The 15,795-nt window shown below is 42.2% G+C and overlaps 1 protein-coding gene across 3 annotated transcripts in view; it reads left to right on the forward strand.

Moving 5' to 3' along the window:
- Positions 1-15,795, forward strand: part of CARMIL1 (capping protein regulator and myosin 1 linker 1) — a 313,277-nt gene that overhangs the window by 172,041 nt on the left and 125,441 nt on the right. For all 3 annotated transcript variants that reach the window (XM_047797118.1, XM_047797119.1, XM_047797121.1), the window contains exons 12-13: positions 8,104-8,190; positions 14,181-14,284. In XM_047797118.1, coding sequence (XP_047653074.1) covers positions 8,104-8,190; positions 14,181-14,284 — 191 coding nt within the window. The remainder of the gene's footprint in view (positions 1-8,103; positions 8,191-14,180; positions 14,285-15,795) is intronic.

A 15,795-nucleotide genomic window follows, 5' to 3' on the forward strand; every position in this document is an offset into this window, starting at 1 on the left:
TACTATCTGGGTTTGGGAGGCTTTGAGGGGAGGAATGAATCTGAGGCCCCGAGTCTTTCCTGTCGCGCACCTCGTATGCTCTGGGGAGCAGCCCTCCTGGGCAACCTGTCACCTCAGGTGCAGGTTTATCTCCTGGACCCTCAATGCCTTAAACGTGTGTGACAGCTCTTCCTTTGTGCTGCTGCGTTGTAATTAGATGCGGACATGTCTCCATCAGCTTACTTCTTTGTTGTTTTTTTTTTTTTGTCTTTTGTCTTTTTTGTTGTTGTTGTTGTTGCTATTTCTTGGGCTGCTCCCCCGGCATATGGAGGTTCCCAGGCTAGGCGTTGAATTGGAGCTGTAGCCACCGGCCTATGCCAGACCCACAGCAACGAGGGATCCGAGCCGCGTCTGTGACCTACACCACAGCTCACGGCAACGCTGGACCCTTAACCCACTGAGCAAGGGCAGGGATCGAACCCGCAACCTCATGGTTCCTAGTCGGATTCGTTAACCACTGCGCCACGACGGGAACTCCCCATCAGCTTACTTCTCATGCCTACGGCTGGTGCCTCATTCCCTTCTATCCACCTAAGACATACCGCATCTAGCCTAGAAACTTGTACATAATAAATATTTTCCTTAAATTGAGTTTGATTTCGTTTAATGGAAGGCCCTTTTGTGGTTTTTTTTTGAATGGCACTTGAATCCGTGGCGAAGGTGATGGAAATGTCTCTTGCGTGGAGTCAAGAGTGTGTAATTCAGAGACGATATTTCCCTGGTTTCTTCCTCCACTTTCCTCCCTCTGTGCCCTGATTTTGTGTGTCTTTTCACCTACCTGCAGTCCACCCACAGGTGTTGGAGCCATGAATCATTCCAAGGATGCTTTCTTCAGCTTTGTGCATGCATACCGACTCTCCAGGGTGTTTTCTGCTCACACACACTCAAGTTTTGACACTCCTGAAAATATTTTCTCAAGCTAAGACTTTACGTGTTTCTGCCCCTTCTGGAGTTCCTTCGGTGCTGTGTTTGCCAGAGCTTTTGGACACCTGCCAGCCCCGTCTTTCCCACCTTTCTTCCCTCTTGGGGCTGAGCCTCCTGAACACAAATTCTTTATAGGCTTTTTTTCTTTTTTTTTTCTTTTCTTTTTTTTTCTAATCCGGTCTAAATACTGGAAGATGATGGGTAGCTTTTCCGCTCCTGGATGGAAATTGCACAAGAAATCCAACCAAGCATAAAATATTTATAGGAACGTCAAACTTGGGACAAATTTTCATGACTTTTCTGAGCTTTTCAATTGAAAACAATAAAAAAGCATGGGGGAGGAGTTTGGAATTGACTTGTTTAGTCTATAAAAGAGACCAAGCCAGGGAAGATTATTTACATAGAAACACAAGGCAGTCTGGCAGCCCAGAATGCTGAGGAATTTCAGCACCAAGTGCAATTTGATTTTGCACCTGAACCATCCTCTCAGGGACTTATTTGGAAACTCAGAGAGGAAATTTGGTTCCTTGCTTTGTGATATGAATGTTGAAGCAGCAAATCTCTGATAGTTACAGCTCAGCCTCTTTGTCACGCTTGTGTGCAGAAGACAGGCAGCTTTCTGTTATGCAGGGGCTTGTGGTGGCGGAGGCTGAAGTGTGATTTAGTGAGCAGGGGTGTGGTGTGTACAGGCAAGCCTTCCAACGCTGGATGCCCTGCTCTCTGAAAGAGCCCCACAAGGCAGTGAGCAGACCAGACACACACACACACCAACTCTTTTTGGGTGGAGGTGGGGGGGGGAGGTGCTGTATTTGCAGCATGTGGAAGTTCCCAGGCTAGGAATAGAATCTGCACCACAGCAGTGACAACATCAGATCATTATCCACTAGGCCACCAGGAAACTCCTGCACCCACTCTTCATATCCCAGTTGAGGGGCTAGGCTCATGCCCCAGCTTGCTCTTGGCATTCCAGCCAGTGTGTTTTCAGGTTGTAGGCCATGACCCATTAGTTGGTCATGAAATGAACTTAATAGTTCACAGTAAGCTTTTTTTTTTTTTTTTTTTTAAAGAAACAGAATAGACAATATCAAAGTGCATTGTCCGGGGAAACTTGGGCTTGAGTTTTCTTTTCTTTTCTTTTTTTTTTTTTTTTTTGCTGTTTCTTGGGCCGCTCCCGCGGCATATGGAGGTTCCCAGGCTAGGGGTCCAATCAGAGCTGTAGCCACTGGCCTACACCAGAGCCACAGCAACGCGGGATCCGAGCCCCGTCTGCAACCTACACCACAGCTCACGGCAACGCCGGACCCTTAACCCACTGAGCAAGGGCAGGGACCGAACCCGCCACCTCATGGTTCCTAGTCGGATTTGTTAACCACTGCGCCACGACGGGAACTCCTGAGTTTTCTATTAAATGTGCATGTATTTATTGTTGTCTGAGTTTCCTGCATCATGATATGAAATCTCTTTCTTGATGTGGGTCAGGCTAAAAAAAAAGCCTTGAAACACCCTGCTCTAGCTCAACTTTATTAACTAGTTGTGTGGTGAGTCCCCTGGGCTGACCTGGTATCTGAAACCAGGGTGTTTCAGTCATCACTTCGTGACTAATCCTTTGGAGCCAAGGACTTTTTGGATCAGAGTGGAGTGTTTTCCGGGCTTGTAGCTCTTCTCTCAGCTCATTCACACGCTGTCCTTCCCCACATGTCACAACCTCCTTGTTCTCTTCTCCCTCCTTACCGTTCCCAGTTACCCTGGATTTTATGATCTTAGCCTTTGGCAGGAATGTTTGTCCTTGTTTCCTCCCCTCGCTTTGTTCTAAATTGGATTATTTTGTTTAAAGATGATTTAGAATCCTGTCTCGGAGTGTTCTTCTTCTCGAAATGTTGACCTGAAGCACCCAAGTATTTCTTTTCCCAGCCATGTGGTGGTGGCTCTGATTTGACCTTCCAAATAAGACAAAGAGAAATAGATTCTAGAATTGCCACTTCTATGTTGGGGCACTCAAGAGCTTTCATGTCTTAGAGTCTACCAGTGGTTTTGGAGTCAAAATAAAGAGGTCCAGATCTGAGCTTATCCGCTTTCCATCTGAATTTCCTCAGGCAAGTTTCTAACTTTTCTATGCCTTGGAGGATTCCTCAATTGCTACTTCTATGTTGGGGCACTCAAGAGCTTTCATGTCTTAGAGTCTACCAGCGGTTTTGGAGTCAAAATAAAGAGGTCCAGATCTGAGCTTATCTGCTTTCCATCTGAATTTCCTCAGGCAAGTTTCTAACTTTTCTATGCCTTGGAGGATTCCTCAATTGCTACTTCTATGTTGGGGCACTCAAGAGCTTTCATGTCTTAGAGTCTACCAGAGGTTTTGGAGTCAAAATAAAGAGGTCCAGATCTGAGCTTATCGGCTTTCCATCTGAATTTCCTCAGGCAAGTTTTCTAACTTTTCTATGCCTTGGAGGATTCCTTGTCTCTCAAATAATAATAGCACCTCCCACAGGAAGGTGTCCTAAGGATTCAATGAGATCATGCTCATCAAAGCCATAAGAGTGGCCTGTCACAGTATGCACTCCATAAATGTTAACTTTCACTGTCACCTTTGGTTCATAAAACAGCCTCGTGACGTTAAATAGTGCAAATGTTATTGTTCCCCTTTTATGGATGAGGAAACTGTACATAATTTGGGAGAGCTTGCAGAGTCCTATCTAGTACCAGTTGTTCAGACTCCTGCCTAGGATTTCCTGAATAATCAAACAACCAATCTCTTATATTGTGGTTGGACTTTTCTGATTTGGCTGCCTAGATTTCCTTTGGAAATGGAAGGAAATGATTGTATGGATGCGAATGGAAAAACATTGCATGTCCATAAATTTTCCTAGTCACTGATATTTAGAGATGTCAGGTTTTCTGCATGACAGCTTATACAACAGAACGTACTTTTCTTTAGAGTCATGATTTCAGCCATATTTAGTTGATATTTTTTATGGCTATACGAAGTAACCAATATTGTCAAAACTGCATAGATTTGGATTTTAGAGCTCAAAAATTAAGCTCTTGACTCTATTTTTTCTACTAGTCTTTTATTCCTGTATTCCTAGTTCTTGAATCTCTTTCTTTCTTTCTTTTTTTTTTTTTGTCTTTTTAGGGCTGCACCCGAGGCATATGGAGGTTCCCAGTTTCATTTTGAAAGGAGAAATAAAAATTAGATTGTTTCATTCTAAATTTGACACATACTAAAACAAAAATAAATCATAAGGAGGGTTATCCATTAAGTCTCCAAATGAAAGCTTTTGGTGATAAATTTTGTTTTAATTCACAGCTCTGAAGGCCAGGTTTTGCTTTATTTGGGGGGGAGAATTGAATAGTTGTGGCCAAAAGTTGAAAAGTCGCTTCTGCCCTTTCTTTGTGGGGAAAGGTTTTCTTGCTGGTCAGTTTCTTCCATGACACCATAGAGTAACTAGCTTCAGAAAGTCCAAGGTAGGTTAATTTCTCTTTTTTTCCTGATATTTTGCCTGCCAGCCGCCCTCAATTTAATCATGTGGCCAAGACACCATTTTTGAAGTTGGCCAAAGCGGAGGACCCTTAGTGTAAGAATCTGTTACCTTTTATAAAAAAATCAATTTAGTTCTCTCAATTTCTAAAAAAAAAAAAAAAAAAAAGAATAGTCCTGACCCCAGTTATGCCTTTCATTCTATTAGCAATTAGCCAGGGTGTTTCTTTAAAGAAGAAATACAGTATGTTTATGAGTTGTGGATGCCTAGGAAACGAAAACAAAACATTTTGTCAGGAAAGAAAGATGCTCGTAACTTCATCTGGAACCAGATAAAAAATTACTTTAACCAGACATCTTGTATCTGAGCCTTTAGTCCTTTTTACCTTTAATCCTGCTTTTTTCTTTTTTTAGAATAAATGAGCAAACATGACTTTATTGACTTTATTCTAACTTAGAAGCTTCAGTTTTTATTACTTTCACTATTGAGAGTGTGATCGTCCTATTCATAGAGAAAAATGTTGCTGGATTATTTATTCCTTTTCGTCTGCCTTCCCTTTTGTATTGTTTTGGTTTTGACCATACCCATGGCATGCAGAAGTTCACAGGTCAGGGATCAAACTTGTGCCACCGCAGTGACAGTGCTGGGTTCTTAACCCAATGAGCCACCAGGGAACTCTGTGTCTTCCTTTTTAAGAGCAAGTTTTTGATTTAGGAGTGAACAGATGTGTGCATGTCACTAGTAGCGTAAAATAATTATTCCATTCTGGTCTTGCGTTCCGTTATAGGCATTTACAATTTTTTTTTTTTTTTTGGTCTTTTTGCTATTTCTTGGGCTGCTCCCGCGGCATATGGAGGTTCCCAGGCTAGGGGTGGAATCGGAGCTGTAGCCACCGGCCTACGCCAGACCCACAGCAACGAGGGATCCGAGCCGCGTCTGCGACCTACACCACAGCTCACGGCAACGCCGGACCCTTAACCCACTGAGCAAGGGCAGGGACCGAACCCGCAACCTCATGGTTCCTAGTCGGATTCGTTAACCACTGCGCCACGATGGGAACTCCGGCATTTACAATTTTATGTGGTGTTACAGGTGTGTCCGACACAAAAGAACATATTAAAAGTTTAAAAATTGTCATTTTCTCCAAGAACAAAGCAAAACAGCTCAAGTCAACCTGAGTGCAACAAATTTGAAGTTTAGTGGTAGGTTTTAACTTTGATCTATCAAATATTTTCAGCATAATAGGGATATATATACATACACACACATGCATATGAATATTTTAACATTTGTGTAGCATATGCTTTGCTAAATGAAAGAATACATGAAAGAATTGGTTATGAGTCAGCAATGATTACTCTTAATATTTAAAGTAAGAGTCTGGTATCCTTCTCTCTTCCATACCTATTTTTTTTAAAGACTTAATTTTTAATTTTGTCTACATTTTTTTATTATAGTTGATTTACAATGTTCTGTCAGTTTCTGCTGTACAGCAGAGTGACCCAACCACACATATAGACGCATTCCTCTTCTCCACACTATCTCCCATCATGTTCCATCATAAGTGGCTGGATACAGTTCCTTGTGCTGTACAGGACCCCATTGCCTATCCATTCTTCTTTGTTTTTTTTTTTTTTTTAGGGCTGCACCTGCGACATACGGAGGTTCTCAGGCTAGGGGTCCAATAAGAGCTATAGCTGCTGGCCACAGACACAGCCACAGCCACAGCCACAGCAACACAGGATCCAAGTTGCATCTGCAACGACACCACAGCTCATGGTAAGCCCGATCCTTAACCCACTAAGCAAAGCCAGGGATTGAACCCGCAACCTCACGATTGCTAGTCAGATTCGTTTCTGCTGCACCACAATGGGAACTCCTGCCTGTCCATTCTAAATGTAATAGTTTACATCTACTAACCCCAAACTCCCCGTCCATCCCACTCTGTTCCCTCCCCCTCTTGACAACCACAAGTCTACTTTCCATGTCTGAAGACTCAGTTTTTTTAAGTGTAGTTTTAGGGTCACAGCAAAATTGAGAGAAAGGTACAGAATTTCCCATATACTCCCTGTTCCCACAAGTGCAGAGTCACCCACATTATCAGCATCCATCACCAGAGTAATACATTTGTTATGATTGGTGACCCTACATTTGATAAATCATCACCACCCCAAGTCCATAGTTTTCCTTAGGGTTCGCTCTTGGTATTGTACAATCTGTGGGTTTGGAAAAATACATAATGTATCCATCATTTTAGCATCTTATAGAGTATTTTCATTGCCTGAAAAATTCTGTGTTGACCTTTTTATCCCTCTTCCTCTGCTCAGCCCTTGGCAGTCACTCCTCTTTCCGTTGTCTCCATACGTTTTCCTTTTCCAAAATCTCATATAGTTTTCAACTACTTTGGGTAAATAATCAAGGGTTGTGGTTGCTGGGTCACATGGTAATAGTAAGTTCAGTTTTGTAAGGAACCTTCAAACTGTCTTCCACAGCAGCTGTACCATTTTGCATTCCCACTAGCAGTGAGTGAGACTTCCTCCTGCTCCACAGCCTGGCCAGCATTTCGTGTTGTGGTTCTGGGTTTTGGCCAAGGTGTGTAGTGGTATCTCATTTTTTTAGCTTGCATTTCCTTGATGACGTATAATGTAGAACATCTTTGCACATGCTTATTTGCCGTCTGTGTGTCTCCTTTGGTGAGGTGTCTGTCAAGGTCTTTGGCTCATTTTTTAATTAGGTGTATATATTTTCTTAACTATTGAGTTTTAAGAGTTCTTTGTATATTTTAATAGTCCTTTATCAGATGTGCTTTTTTGCAAAGATTTCTTCTTAGTCTGTGGGTTGTATTCTCATTCTCTTGACATTTTCTTTAGCAGAGCAAAACTTTTTTTTTTTTTTTTCCTTTTTTTAGAGCCACACTTGTGGCACATGGAAGTTCCAGGGCTGGGGCTCCAATGGGAGCTACTGGCCTACACCACAGCCACAGCAACACCAGATCCAAGCCACGTCTTTGACCTTGACCACAGCTCACGGCAATGCTGGATCCTTAACTCACTGAGCGAGGCCAGGGATCGAACCTGCATCCTTATAGATACTAGTCGAGTTCAAACCTGCTAGAACCACAGTGGGAACTCCCAGAACTTTTTAACTTGAATAAAGTCCAGCTTAAAGATGATTTCTTTTTCTATTTTTATTTATTTTGTATGACTATCCCCACATCATATGGAGGTTCCTAGGCCAGGGCCGTAGCTGTAACCTACTCTGCAGCTGTGGCAGTGCCGTATCCTTTAACCCACCGCGCCCGGTGAGGGATTGAACCCAAGCCACTGCAGTCAGATTCTTAACCCACAGTGCCAAAGCAGGAACTCCTATAGATGATTTCTTTCATGGGCTGTGCCTTTGGTATTGTGTCTAAAGTCATTGCTATCCCCACAGTCATCTAGATTTTTCTCCTCTGTGATCTTCCATACCTAATTTTCTGAAGTAAATTTTTTCATTGAAGTATATATAACTTCAATTCAGAAATTCAGAAGAGTCTGTAAAATCTGAAAAAGCAGTCGTTTACATTGGAATCAAACTCAAGTTAATCTTCAGCCTTTGGTAGAACAAATGCAATCCTGAGAACTTAAAAATTTGAATAATCCCTTTTTTTCTCTTTCTTTCTCAGGTGTGTCGGCTTTAAGTATTCAGTTTGCCAAACTCCCAAAAGGATTAAAGCATTTAAATTTATCTAAAACCTCAGTGTCACCTAAAGGTACAGTATATGTTGTTAACTTTGTGCCTATGCTGTTTCTGTTGGCCCTTGCTACCTTAAATAGTTAGAATTATTACTCATTTCTGTATCCGGATTTAAAAGTATAGTTGACCCTTGAACAATGTGGTTTGAGCTACCTGGGCCCACTTACATGTGGACGTTTTTCTTTCTTTTTTTTTTTTTTTAAATTTTATTTTCTTTTTTGTCTTTTTGCCTTTCTCTGGGGCCTCTCCCGCAGCATATGGAGGTTCCCAGGCTAGGGGTCCAATTGGAGCTGCAGCTGCTGGCCTACGCCAGAGCCACAGCAACGCGGGATCCGAGCCGCGTCTGCAACCTACACCACAGCTCACAGCAACGCTGGATCCCTAACTCACTGAGCAAGGGCAGGGACTGAACCCGCAACCTCATGGTTCCTAGTCGGATTCGTTAACCACTGCGCCACAATGGGAACTCTGTGGATGTCTTTCAATAGTAAAAACTACGGCCCCTCCCATCCCCACTTTACCGCTTCCCCATTCCCTGCCCTCACTCCCCACATGGGCTGCCTGCTGTGTAGAATCAGTCACCACTGTAGCTCTGCCTCCTCTGTCCTGGAATGTCCTGGAAATTGCCTTTCCCTCCCCAGGTCCTTGCCTGACTCCATGCACCATCCTCTCATTTATCCAGTTCTGTTTTTCTCTTGCCACTTGAGCACCTCCATGATGATAATTGCAAGGTCCCTGCATGCATTGTGCCTTGTGTACATGATTGGTATTCTGCTTGAAAAGTTTTTTCTTTTTTTTAACTATTGGAGTAGAGTTGCTTTACGGTGTTGTGTTCGTTTCAGGTGTAGAGCAAAGCGAGTTAGTTATACGTGTACATATATTCATTCTTTTTCAGCTTCTTTCGCCATATAGGTTATGACAGAATATTGAGTAGAGTTCCCTGTGCTGTAGCAGGTCCTTGTTGGGTATCTGTTTTATATACAGTGGTGTGTATATGTGAATCCGAAATTGAAAAGTATCTCTCACCCCGTATAGGGAAAACCTCCGTTCTTCCCTCCCTCCCGTGTTTCTCTTTCCTGTTTGTCTCCTTTGCTGCTCACACAGAACACTTCACTTCACCAGTTGTGTGAGGATGTTTCCCCCACGCCAAGTGATTCTCTGGTTCACCAGCTGGGCATTCTGCAGTTGAACTCCATAGCGACCTGGAAAGTGTCCGGTTGCCCAGGTGGAGGGTTCTGTCCCTAAGACTCCTGTATACCCCCCCCCCACCAGCCCCCTTCAGATGTCAAGTTGCAAGCCCAGGTTCTCAGAGGTTCCAAAGACCCCCTTCTTGAGTGTGATTAACTTGCCAGAGTGGTTCACAGAACTCAGGGAAGCACAGTTGCTAGTTGACTAAAGGGTATGATAAAGGATACAGACTAACCGCCAGATGAGGAGACACACAGGGTGAGGTCTCAGAGGCTCCCAAGCCCAGGAGCTTCTGTTCCTGTGGTGCTGGGGTGTGTCACCCTCCTTTGGTGTGAAACTTCCATCAACCCGGAAGCTCTCCAGTCCCCATGCTATTGAGGTGTTTATGGAGGTACGCAGGCATGATCAATTATTAACTGCATTTCCATGGCCTCTTTCTTTCTAGGGAAGCATTAGTGGGCGGGGGTGGGGCTGAAATTCCAAGCTTCTCATTCTGGCTTGGTCTTTCTGGTGACCAGCCCTTATCTAGGAGCCCACCCAGAGTTGCCTCATTAGAACAAAAGATGCTCCTAATGCTCTTATCACTTAGGAATTTTAGGAGACCTGTGTCAGGGTCAAAGACAAATATTAGAACAGAAAGATGCTTCTAGTGTTCTTATTACTAGAAGTGAATAATTGTGAGGGTTCTTGGAGCTCTGTGCTAGGAACAGGCATGGGAGGCAGAGAAATATATCTTGTATTATTTTACACATCTCCAAATTTCTTGGAGTGCTTCAGCGTCTGCAAAATGTTCCCTAATTTATTTAAATGATCTGTTATTGTACATTTAGATGGTTTTAAATTTCTTCGGAGATGAAAGAATGCCAAGATGACCTCTACATTTAATTACCAGTCCGCTGTTAATTTCTTCTTCCTATAAGCCGAATTGCAAGATCAGAGTTTACACATTTAAAAAAAAATTTTTTATTTTTTGCACAATATTTTAAAGCATTTTTGCTGTTTATCGTCAAGTTGTCCTTCAAGTATTTTGTACATTGTTCTCTGCAGTTACCATCTGTGGATATTCTGCGCTTTTTAAAATAGTTTATCAAGCATGTACGCATGTTCTGAAATTTTAGTTTCTTCAGTTTTTGCTTAGGTGACTTTCGCTCCTTGTTCCTGAGTCACCTGTATATCTTTTGGAGGCAATTGCTAGGTCCCCTCCTTTATTACTCTTCTGTTTACAGTGTTCATTTTTTTTTTTTTTTATTCATGTGAATTCGCCACACATTAAAATACTAATCATTTGCCATGAGCTTCATAAGTCTAACACTTTTAGAAGGTAGAAGTTTATTAAAACGCTTGATTGCATTTATTTATTGGTTTATTACTATAGGCAAGAGAGGGATACGGTGATTGTTGTTCCTTCTGCGGGCAGCCTAGCGTTCTGAGGTACCCGAGTGCTACCCACTCACTGAGGCCTCCACCCCTCCTTGCGTGATGAGAGTGGCCAGGTTCCCCAGGCAGAGTTGGGTTCCTCAGCTTCCTCGTGAATCAGAACAGTCCTGCATGCCCTGTACCCTTCACGAATCAAGTCAACACCTTTATCTCTTCTCGGCAATAAAATACATTTGAGAATTAATATTGTTTTATAGCAGGTGATGCAAATCTTTTTTTTTTTTTTTTTGGTCCTTTTAGGGCTGTACATGCAGCATATGAAAGTTCTAGGCTAGGGGTTGACTCGGAGCTATAGCTGCCGGCCTACACCACAGCCATAGCAACGCCACATCCAAGGTGCGTCTGCGACCTACACCATAGCTCACAGCAACGCCGAATTCTTAACCCACTGACCAAGGCCGGGGATTGAACCCGAATCCTCATGGATACTAATTGGGTTCATTACTGCTGATCCATGACGGGAATGCCCAAGAATTTTAAATTGCCCTTCTGAAAATGTATATCTTGATGTTGCCTTTTTTTTTTTTAAATGATTTCTTAAAGGTTTTGAGTATTCTTGTAGGCAGTCACAAAGGATCTGAAAGGTTTGCAGATTCAAAATGACTCAGATTAAATTGCAGTTGTAAGCTTTTGCTGAATTTGACTAACATTTATATTTTCTATGAAAACATATTCATGGCTCCATAATTAAGGGAGCTTTTTTTTTCTTTGAATCTTCCCATCACATCCATACTCTCTCCAAATACCCTTTCTCTTCCTCAGATGTTAGCTAAGTGATGGTTTTCTGGATTTCTAGTAAATGTCCTGCTGGTTGCCAGATTATGTCAATGCAGGACCATCTGGTACCACCTTTTTCCAGCTGTATACACTCCCGTAATAAATATGAAGAACGGTGAAAATCACTAGATAGCCAGAATTGAGAACAGCATGAAAATCTGTGTGTAGTTTGGGTTGGAAAAGCCCTGATTTTTTCCATCCTATACTTTTGTCATTTCCTGCTATTAGTGTGCTTATTATCCCGGGCCTCACGTGGTTGTGGGCTCAAGAGGTGGGGGAAGAAGGCCTTCATTCTGTTTCAGTGGCATGAAGCTGAGCTGATAACAGGATTCTTTCCCAATTCTATTCACATGTTGGCCAACTGCCAAGCGCCCACGCTTGTCAAGGAGTGTTTTACTGTCAAGGGTAATTTCACCTTCTAAGTTGGGAATTTACTTATTGAGTTTTGTTACACCTCACCAAGAAAATGATTTTACAACTAGTTTTCTAGATGAAAGTCTTGGTCTTTTCCGTATGTTTTGAACTCATGTATTACACTGCAAAATATATCGATACTGTCAATTACAGGACAAACTGAAGGAAGCTGGTCATTTAAACCATCCTAGAAGTTACCAGAAATTAATCTTTTCTCTAGGCTATTGTAAGTTCCTTTTATCTAACATAATTGATCAAACCACCATAAATGTTAGATAATGCTAATTTATCTGACATTAATTAATCACCTCCTTCACAGCCAACCTCTTATTTCTTAGCTCTTTGAGGGTATTGACCTCACTAGACAGTGATTCTTCAATTGTCTGTCTGTCCCACTGGACTGGCTTTGAAAGGGTAAAATGGTATCCTCTGGGTGTCAGAAGTCCATGCCTAGTATACAGTAGGCTTTAAATAAAGATTTGCTCCGTTGAAATATTCCTTGTGTAGCCCTGGCTTTTCATCCTGGAATTTATTTTAGCTTCTTTCCTCATGGTCTTTGAACTTTTTGAGAGCAAAGAATGGGTCTTATTGACACATATTTCCCAACCCCCAACATGCTATAAACATGTTATGAGCATTTAGTAAATGTCGAGTTGATAGCCAGGAAGTTCTGCCATGTACTCAAGTAAAATATTTGCCCCTCTACGCCTCCGAGTCTTTTCTCTCCAAACCCAAAAGCACACTCACCATTTAGAAATGGCTCAGTGGCCTTTATCAGACACACTTTATTGGGGCTCAGTGGCCTTTATCAGACACACTTTATTGGGGCTCAGGGGCCTTTATCAGACACACTTTATTGGGGCTCAGTGGCCTTTATCAGACACACTTTATTGGAACTGGTTCTTTGTACCACTCCAGAGCTGCAGAATAAGATAATAAACCCTTCATCAGTACCACACACCAAACATTCTAAACTTGGAGCTGAGGCCTGCTCCAATGTGGGGCTTGTAACCCTCAGCTTTTTTCTTTTTTTTCTTGGAGTGACTCCTTGGGTCTTGCAGCCATGACCACTTCTAGCCTGACCCCCCCCACCCCCACCCCAACCTTATCCTGATGGAAGACTCTGTCCAGGTGTGGATAGAAACCCCTTCCCCGTTGCCCTTTAGGTTGGTTAGGAAAGGCTGGGACTTTCAAGAAGAATTTTACTGAAAAATCAGAAAAACAAAATGATTGATAAAGGTATACCCCATTTAGAAATAGCCCTATATTTCCAAAATATGCGGCTTAGAACCATGGACTTTCAGTAAAAACATGAAGAGTTTTGCAATGGCCCATGTCCCTGTTATCTTAAGAGTAATCATCAGTGATAATTGTGTGTATTTTGACCTTTTGGAATCCCAGTGAGGGACCAGCCCCTTCTGAGCTTCTGTTTGCAAGTGGCCTGATGAAAATCTACCCACCATAAGGTCCCAACTCACAGGCCTATTTCAATTACTGGTAACCACACCTAGTGAAACAGACCTCTCTTTTCATAGGACAATCTTGCCTTCTTCGTGTGTTCATTCTTTGCTTTTTGAGGGTTTTTTTTTTTATCACTTTATTTCAATTGCCTTTAACTTGAACCATTTATGTTATGCATATCAATAGTGTATAGAGTGTTAATTAGCAGGTTTTCCTTTTGATTGCTTCTTCCTTTGTGTATAGATCATTTTTTCTTTGTAAAGTCCATTTCAATCTGCTTCAAATATAATACATCAAGTAAAGCAATACATTTCTTAAAGTATCTGAATTTGCATACATAGCTTAAAGTATCTGAGTTTGCATCTACGTCGTTTTCGTACAGTACACTAAGTCAAGCATCACCTTACAGGAGTCAGAGAAGGATAAGAATTATCAATTAGATTGCTTGCATCATTCTAAGACTTCAAAATAAATCCTGTCTATCCGCATCCTTAGAGGTGGAGCAAAATGAAGTTGACCCTTTTCTTTCTCCTACTCAGTGAGCTGGCTGTGTCTGTGACTAACCTATTCTTCCCGAGAAGATGTCAAAAGAGCTACCTTTTGGGGACAATGCATCGAGTTAACCTCAGTCCCGCAAGTTGGCGGGGCTGCTGGACCATTGAAAGAAACTCACAAACCTCATTTGTTTCCTGGAGTGGAAACTGAGCCTGGGTCTTCTTGATGTTGCAGGGGTGAATAGCCTTTTTCAGTCACTCAGTGCCAACCCCTTGACCGCCACCACCCTTATCCATCTGGACCTCTCAGGGAACATCCTTCGCGGAGATGACCTCTCGGTAGGTTTTTTTATTTTCCTTTATTGCCCGCCTCAAAGAAGCTGTACTTAATAAGCCTGGAATCATTTCTAAACAGGGCTTTGTAGTTTATTTCCCCACATCTCCCTTTATCATGGCATCTTCAAGTCATTTAGTTCGGAGCTTATCGAGTGTTTTAGAGAAAAGTTCAAGAGCCTTCCTTTATTAAATATAGTCTATTCCATGGATTACCCCCACCCCTGCCAGGTAATGTTGTTGCAGTTTAAATTCTTCTCAAAACACTTTTTCTGAAGGAATTTTTTTTTCTTCATTTCAAAACATTATTGCACCTATTTTAAGATGGCCCGATAAAGAAGATGGGAAATGTGAAGTGAATTACTTCATCATTAAATAATATTGTTGGGAAGACTGGTGGCTTTTAAAATAGTTTGTGATTGAAAGGGAATATGGGGATGAACTTCAGTCCTTATACTCCATGAATTCAATAGAGAGAGGGTATGGTTAGGAGTCAGCTGGGGACACCCTTGAAAGTTGGAGTGTGAAGGCAGAAAGTTTCCCCTCAATTATAGCAAGATTTCTCATGCAGCTGAATCTCTAATGGAAATGTTTGGCAGATCTTCTTGGTACAGTGAATCGGGTATGATCTCGTAGCCAGATGGGGTGAATGTTCCCCTCTGGTCACCAGGATAGAATTTTGAAGAAATTCTCCCTCACTAATAGGGCCTACAGCACAGGGACCACTTTAGAGGACTTAACTTGGGTTCCATTGCTTATGGGAGTCAAAACCAATGTGAAATGTATTCTCGCTACTCTTCTGTTTTACTTTCCCTGTAAGACAGAGAATGTTGCCACAGCCCTTTTTGTAGCTATTTTCCTCTCTCTTATGCTCACACTCAATTACATAATACTTCCTGGTGTACCATGGCTTTTGCAGTGTTTTGTCCAATTTTAGTTGTCACTTTCATTGATGATTCATAAATCCCCTTCCAAAGATGAAACAAGGAGTCTGATGGGAAACCAACAAGACATTACAGTGACAAACTAGCAGAATAGAGAGAAGGATAAAAGACGAACGAGCTCGAAATTTAATAAGACTGCTAAAATAGGGGCATTAATAGACACCCAAGACAGCACAGTAGCTGGTCTTGTCCCAGCTGGCCTCTGGGGAAGGAGGAGTGGAATGATGAGGCCTGGGTGAGAGAGGGCTTCCAGCCCTGCACAGGCTGAGGTTCTGGGAGCCATTCAGCAAGCCATTCTGGGAGAGCAGCCTTGCAGGGCCTGCTAGGGAAGAGTTGGCCAAGTAGGGTCTCGTCACCACTTGAGGTTGATTAGAGCTCCCCCAGCTGGTAGCTGGGAGTAAAATTTGCCAGGCAAAGACGGGCTCAGATCTTAAGTAGAACCAAATTTTTTTCTGAATCAGAACTTTTTCATAATACAGTATGTCCTGTGTATCTGGTTATTCTAAAAATATTTATAGGCCAATCTCTTGCTCTTTTGAATTCCTTGCTATAGAGGCATTTTCTCAAGTACCT

The sequence above is a fragment of the Phacochoerus africanus genome, chromosome 9 (assembly GCF_016906955.1).
Source record: "Phacochoerus africanus isolate WHEZ1 chromosome 9, ROS_Pafr_v1, whole genome shotgun sequence".
NCBI classification, from domain to species: Eukaryota; Metazoa; Chordata; class Mammalia; order Artiodactyla; family Suidae; genus Phacochoerus; species Phacochoerus africanus.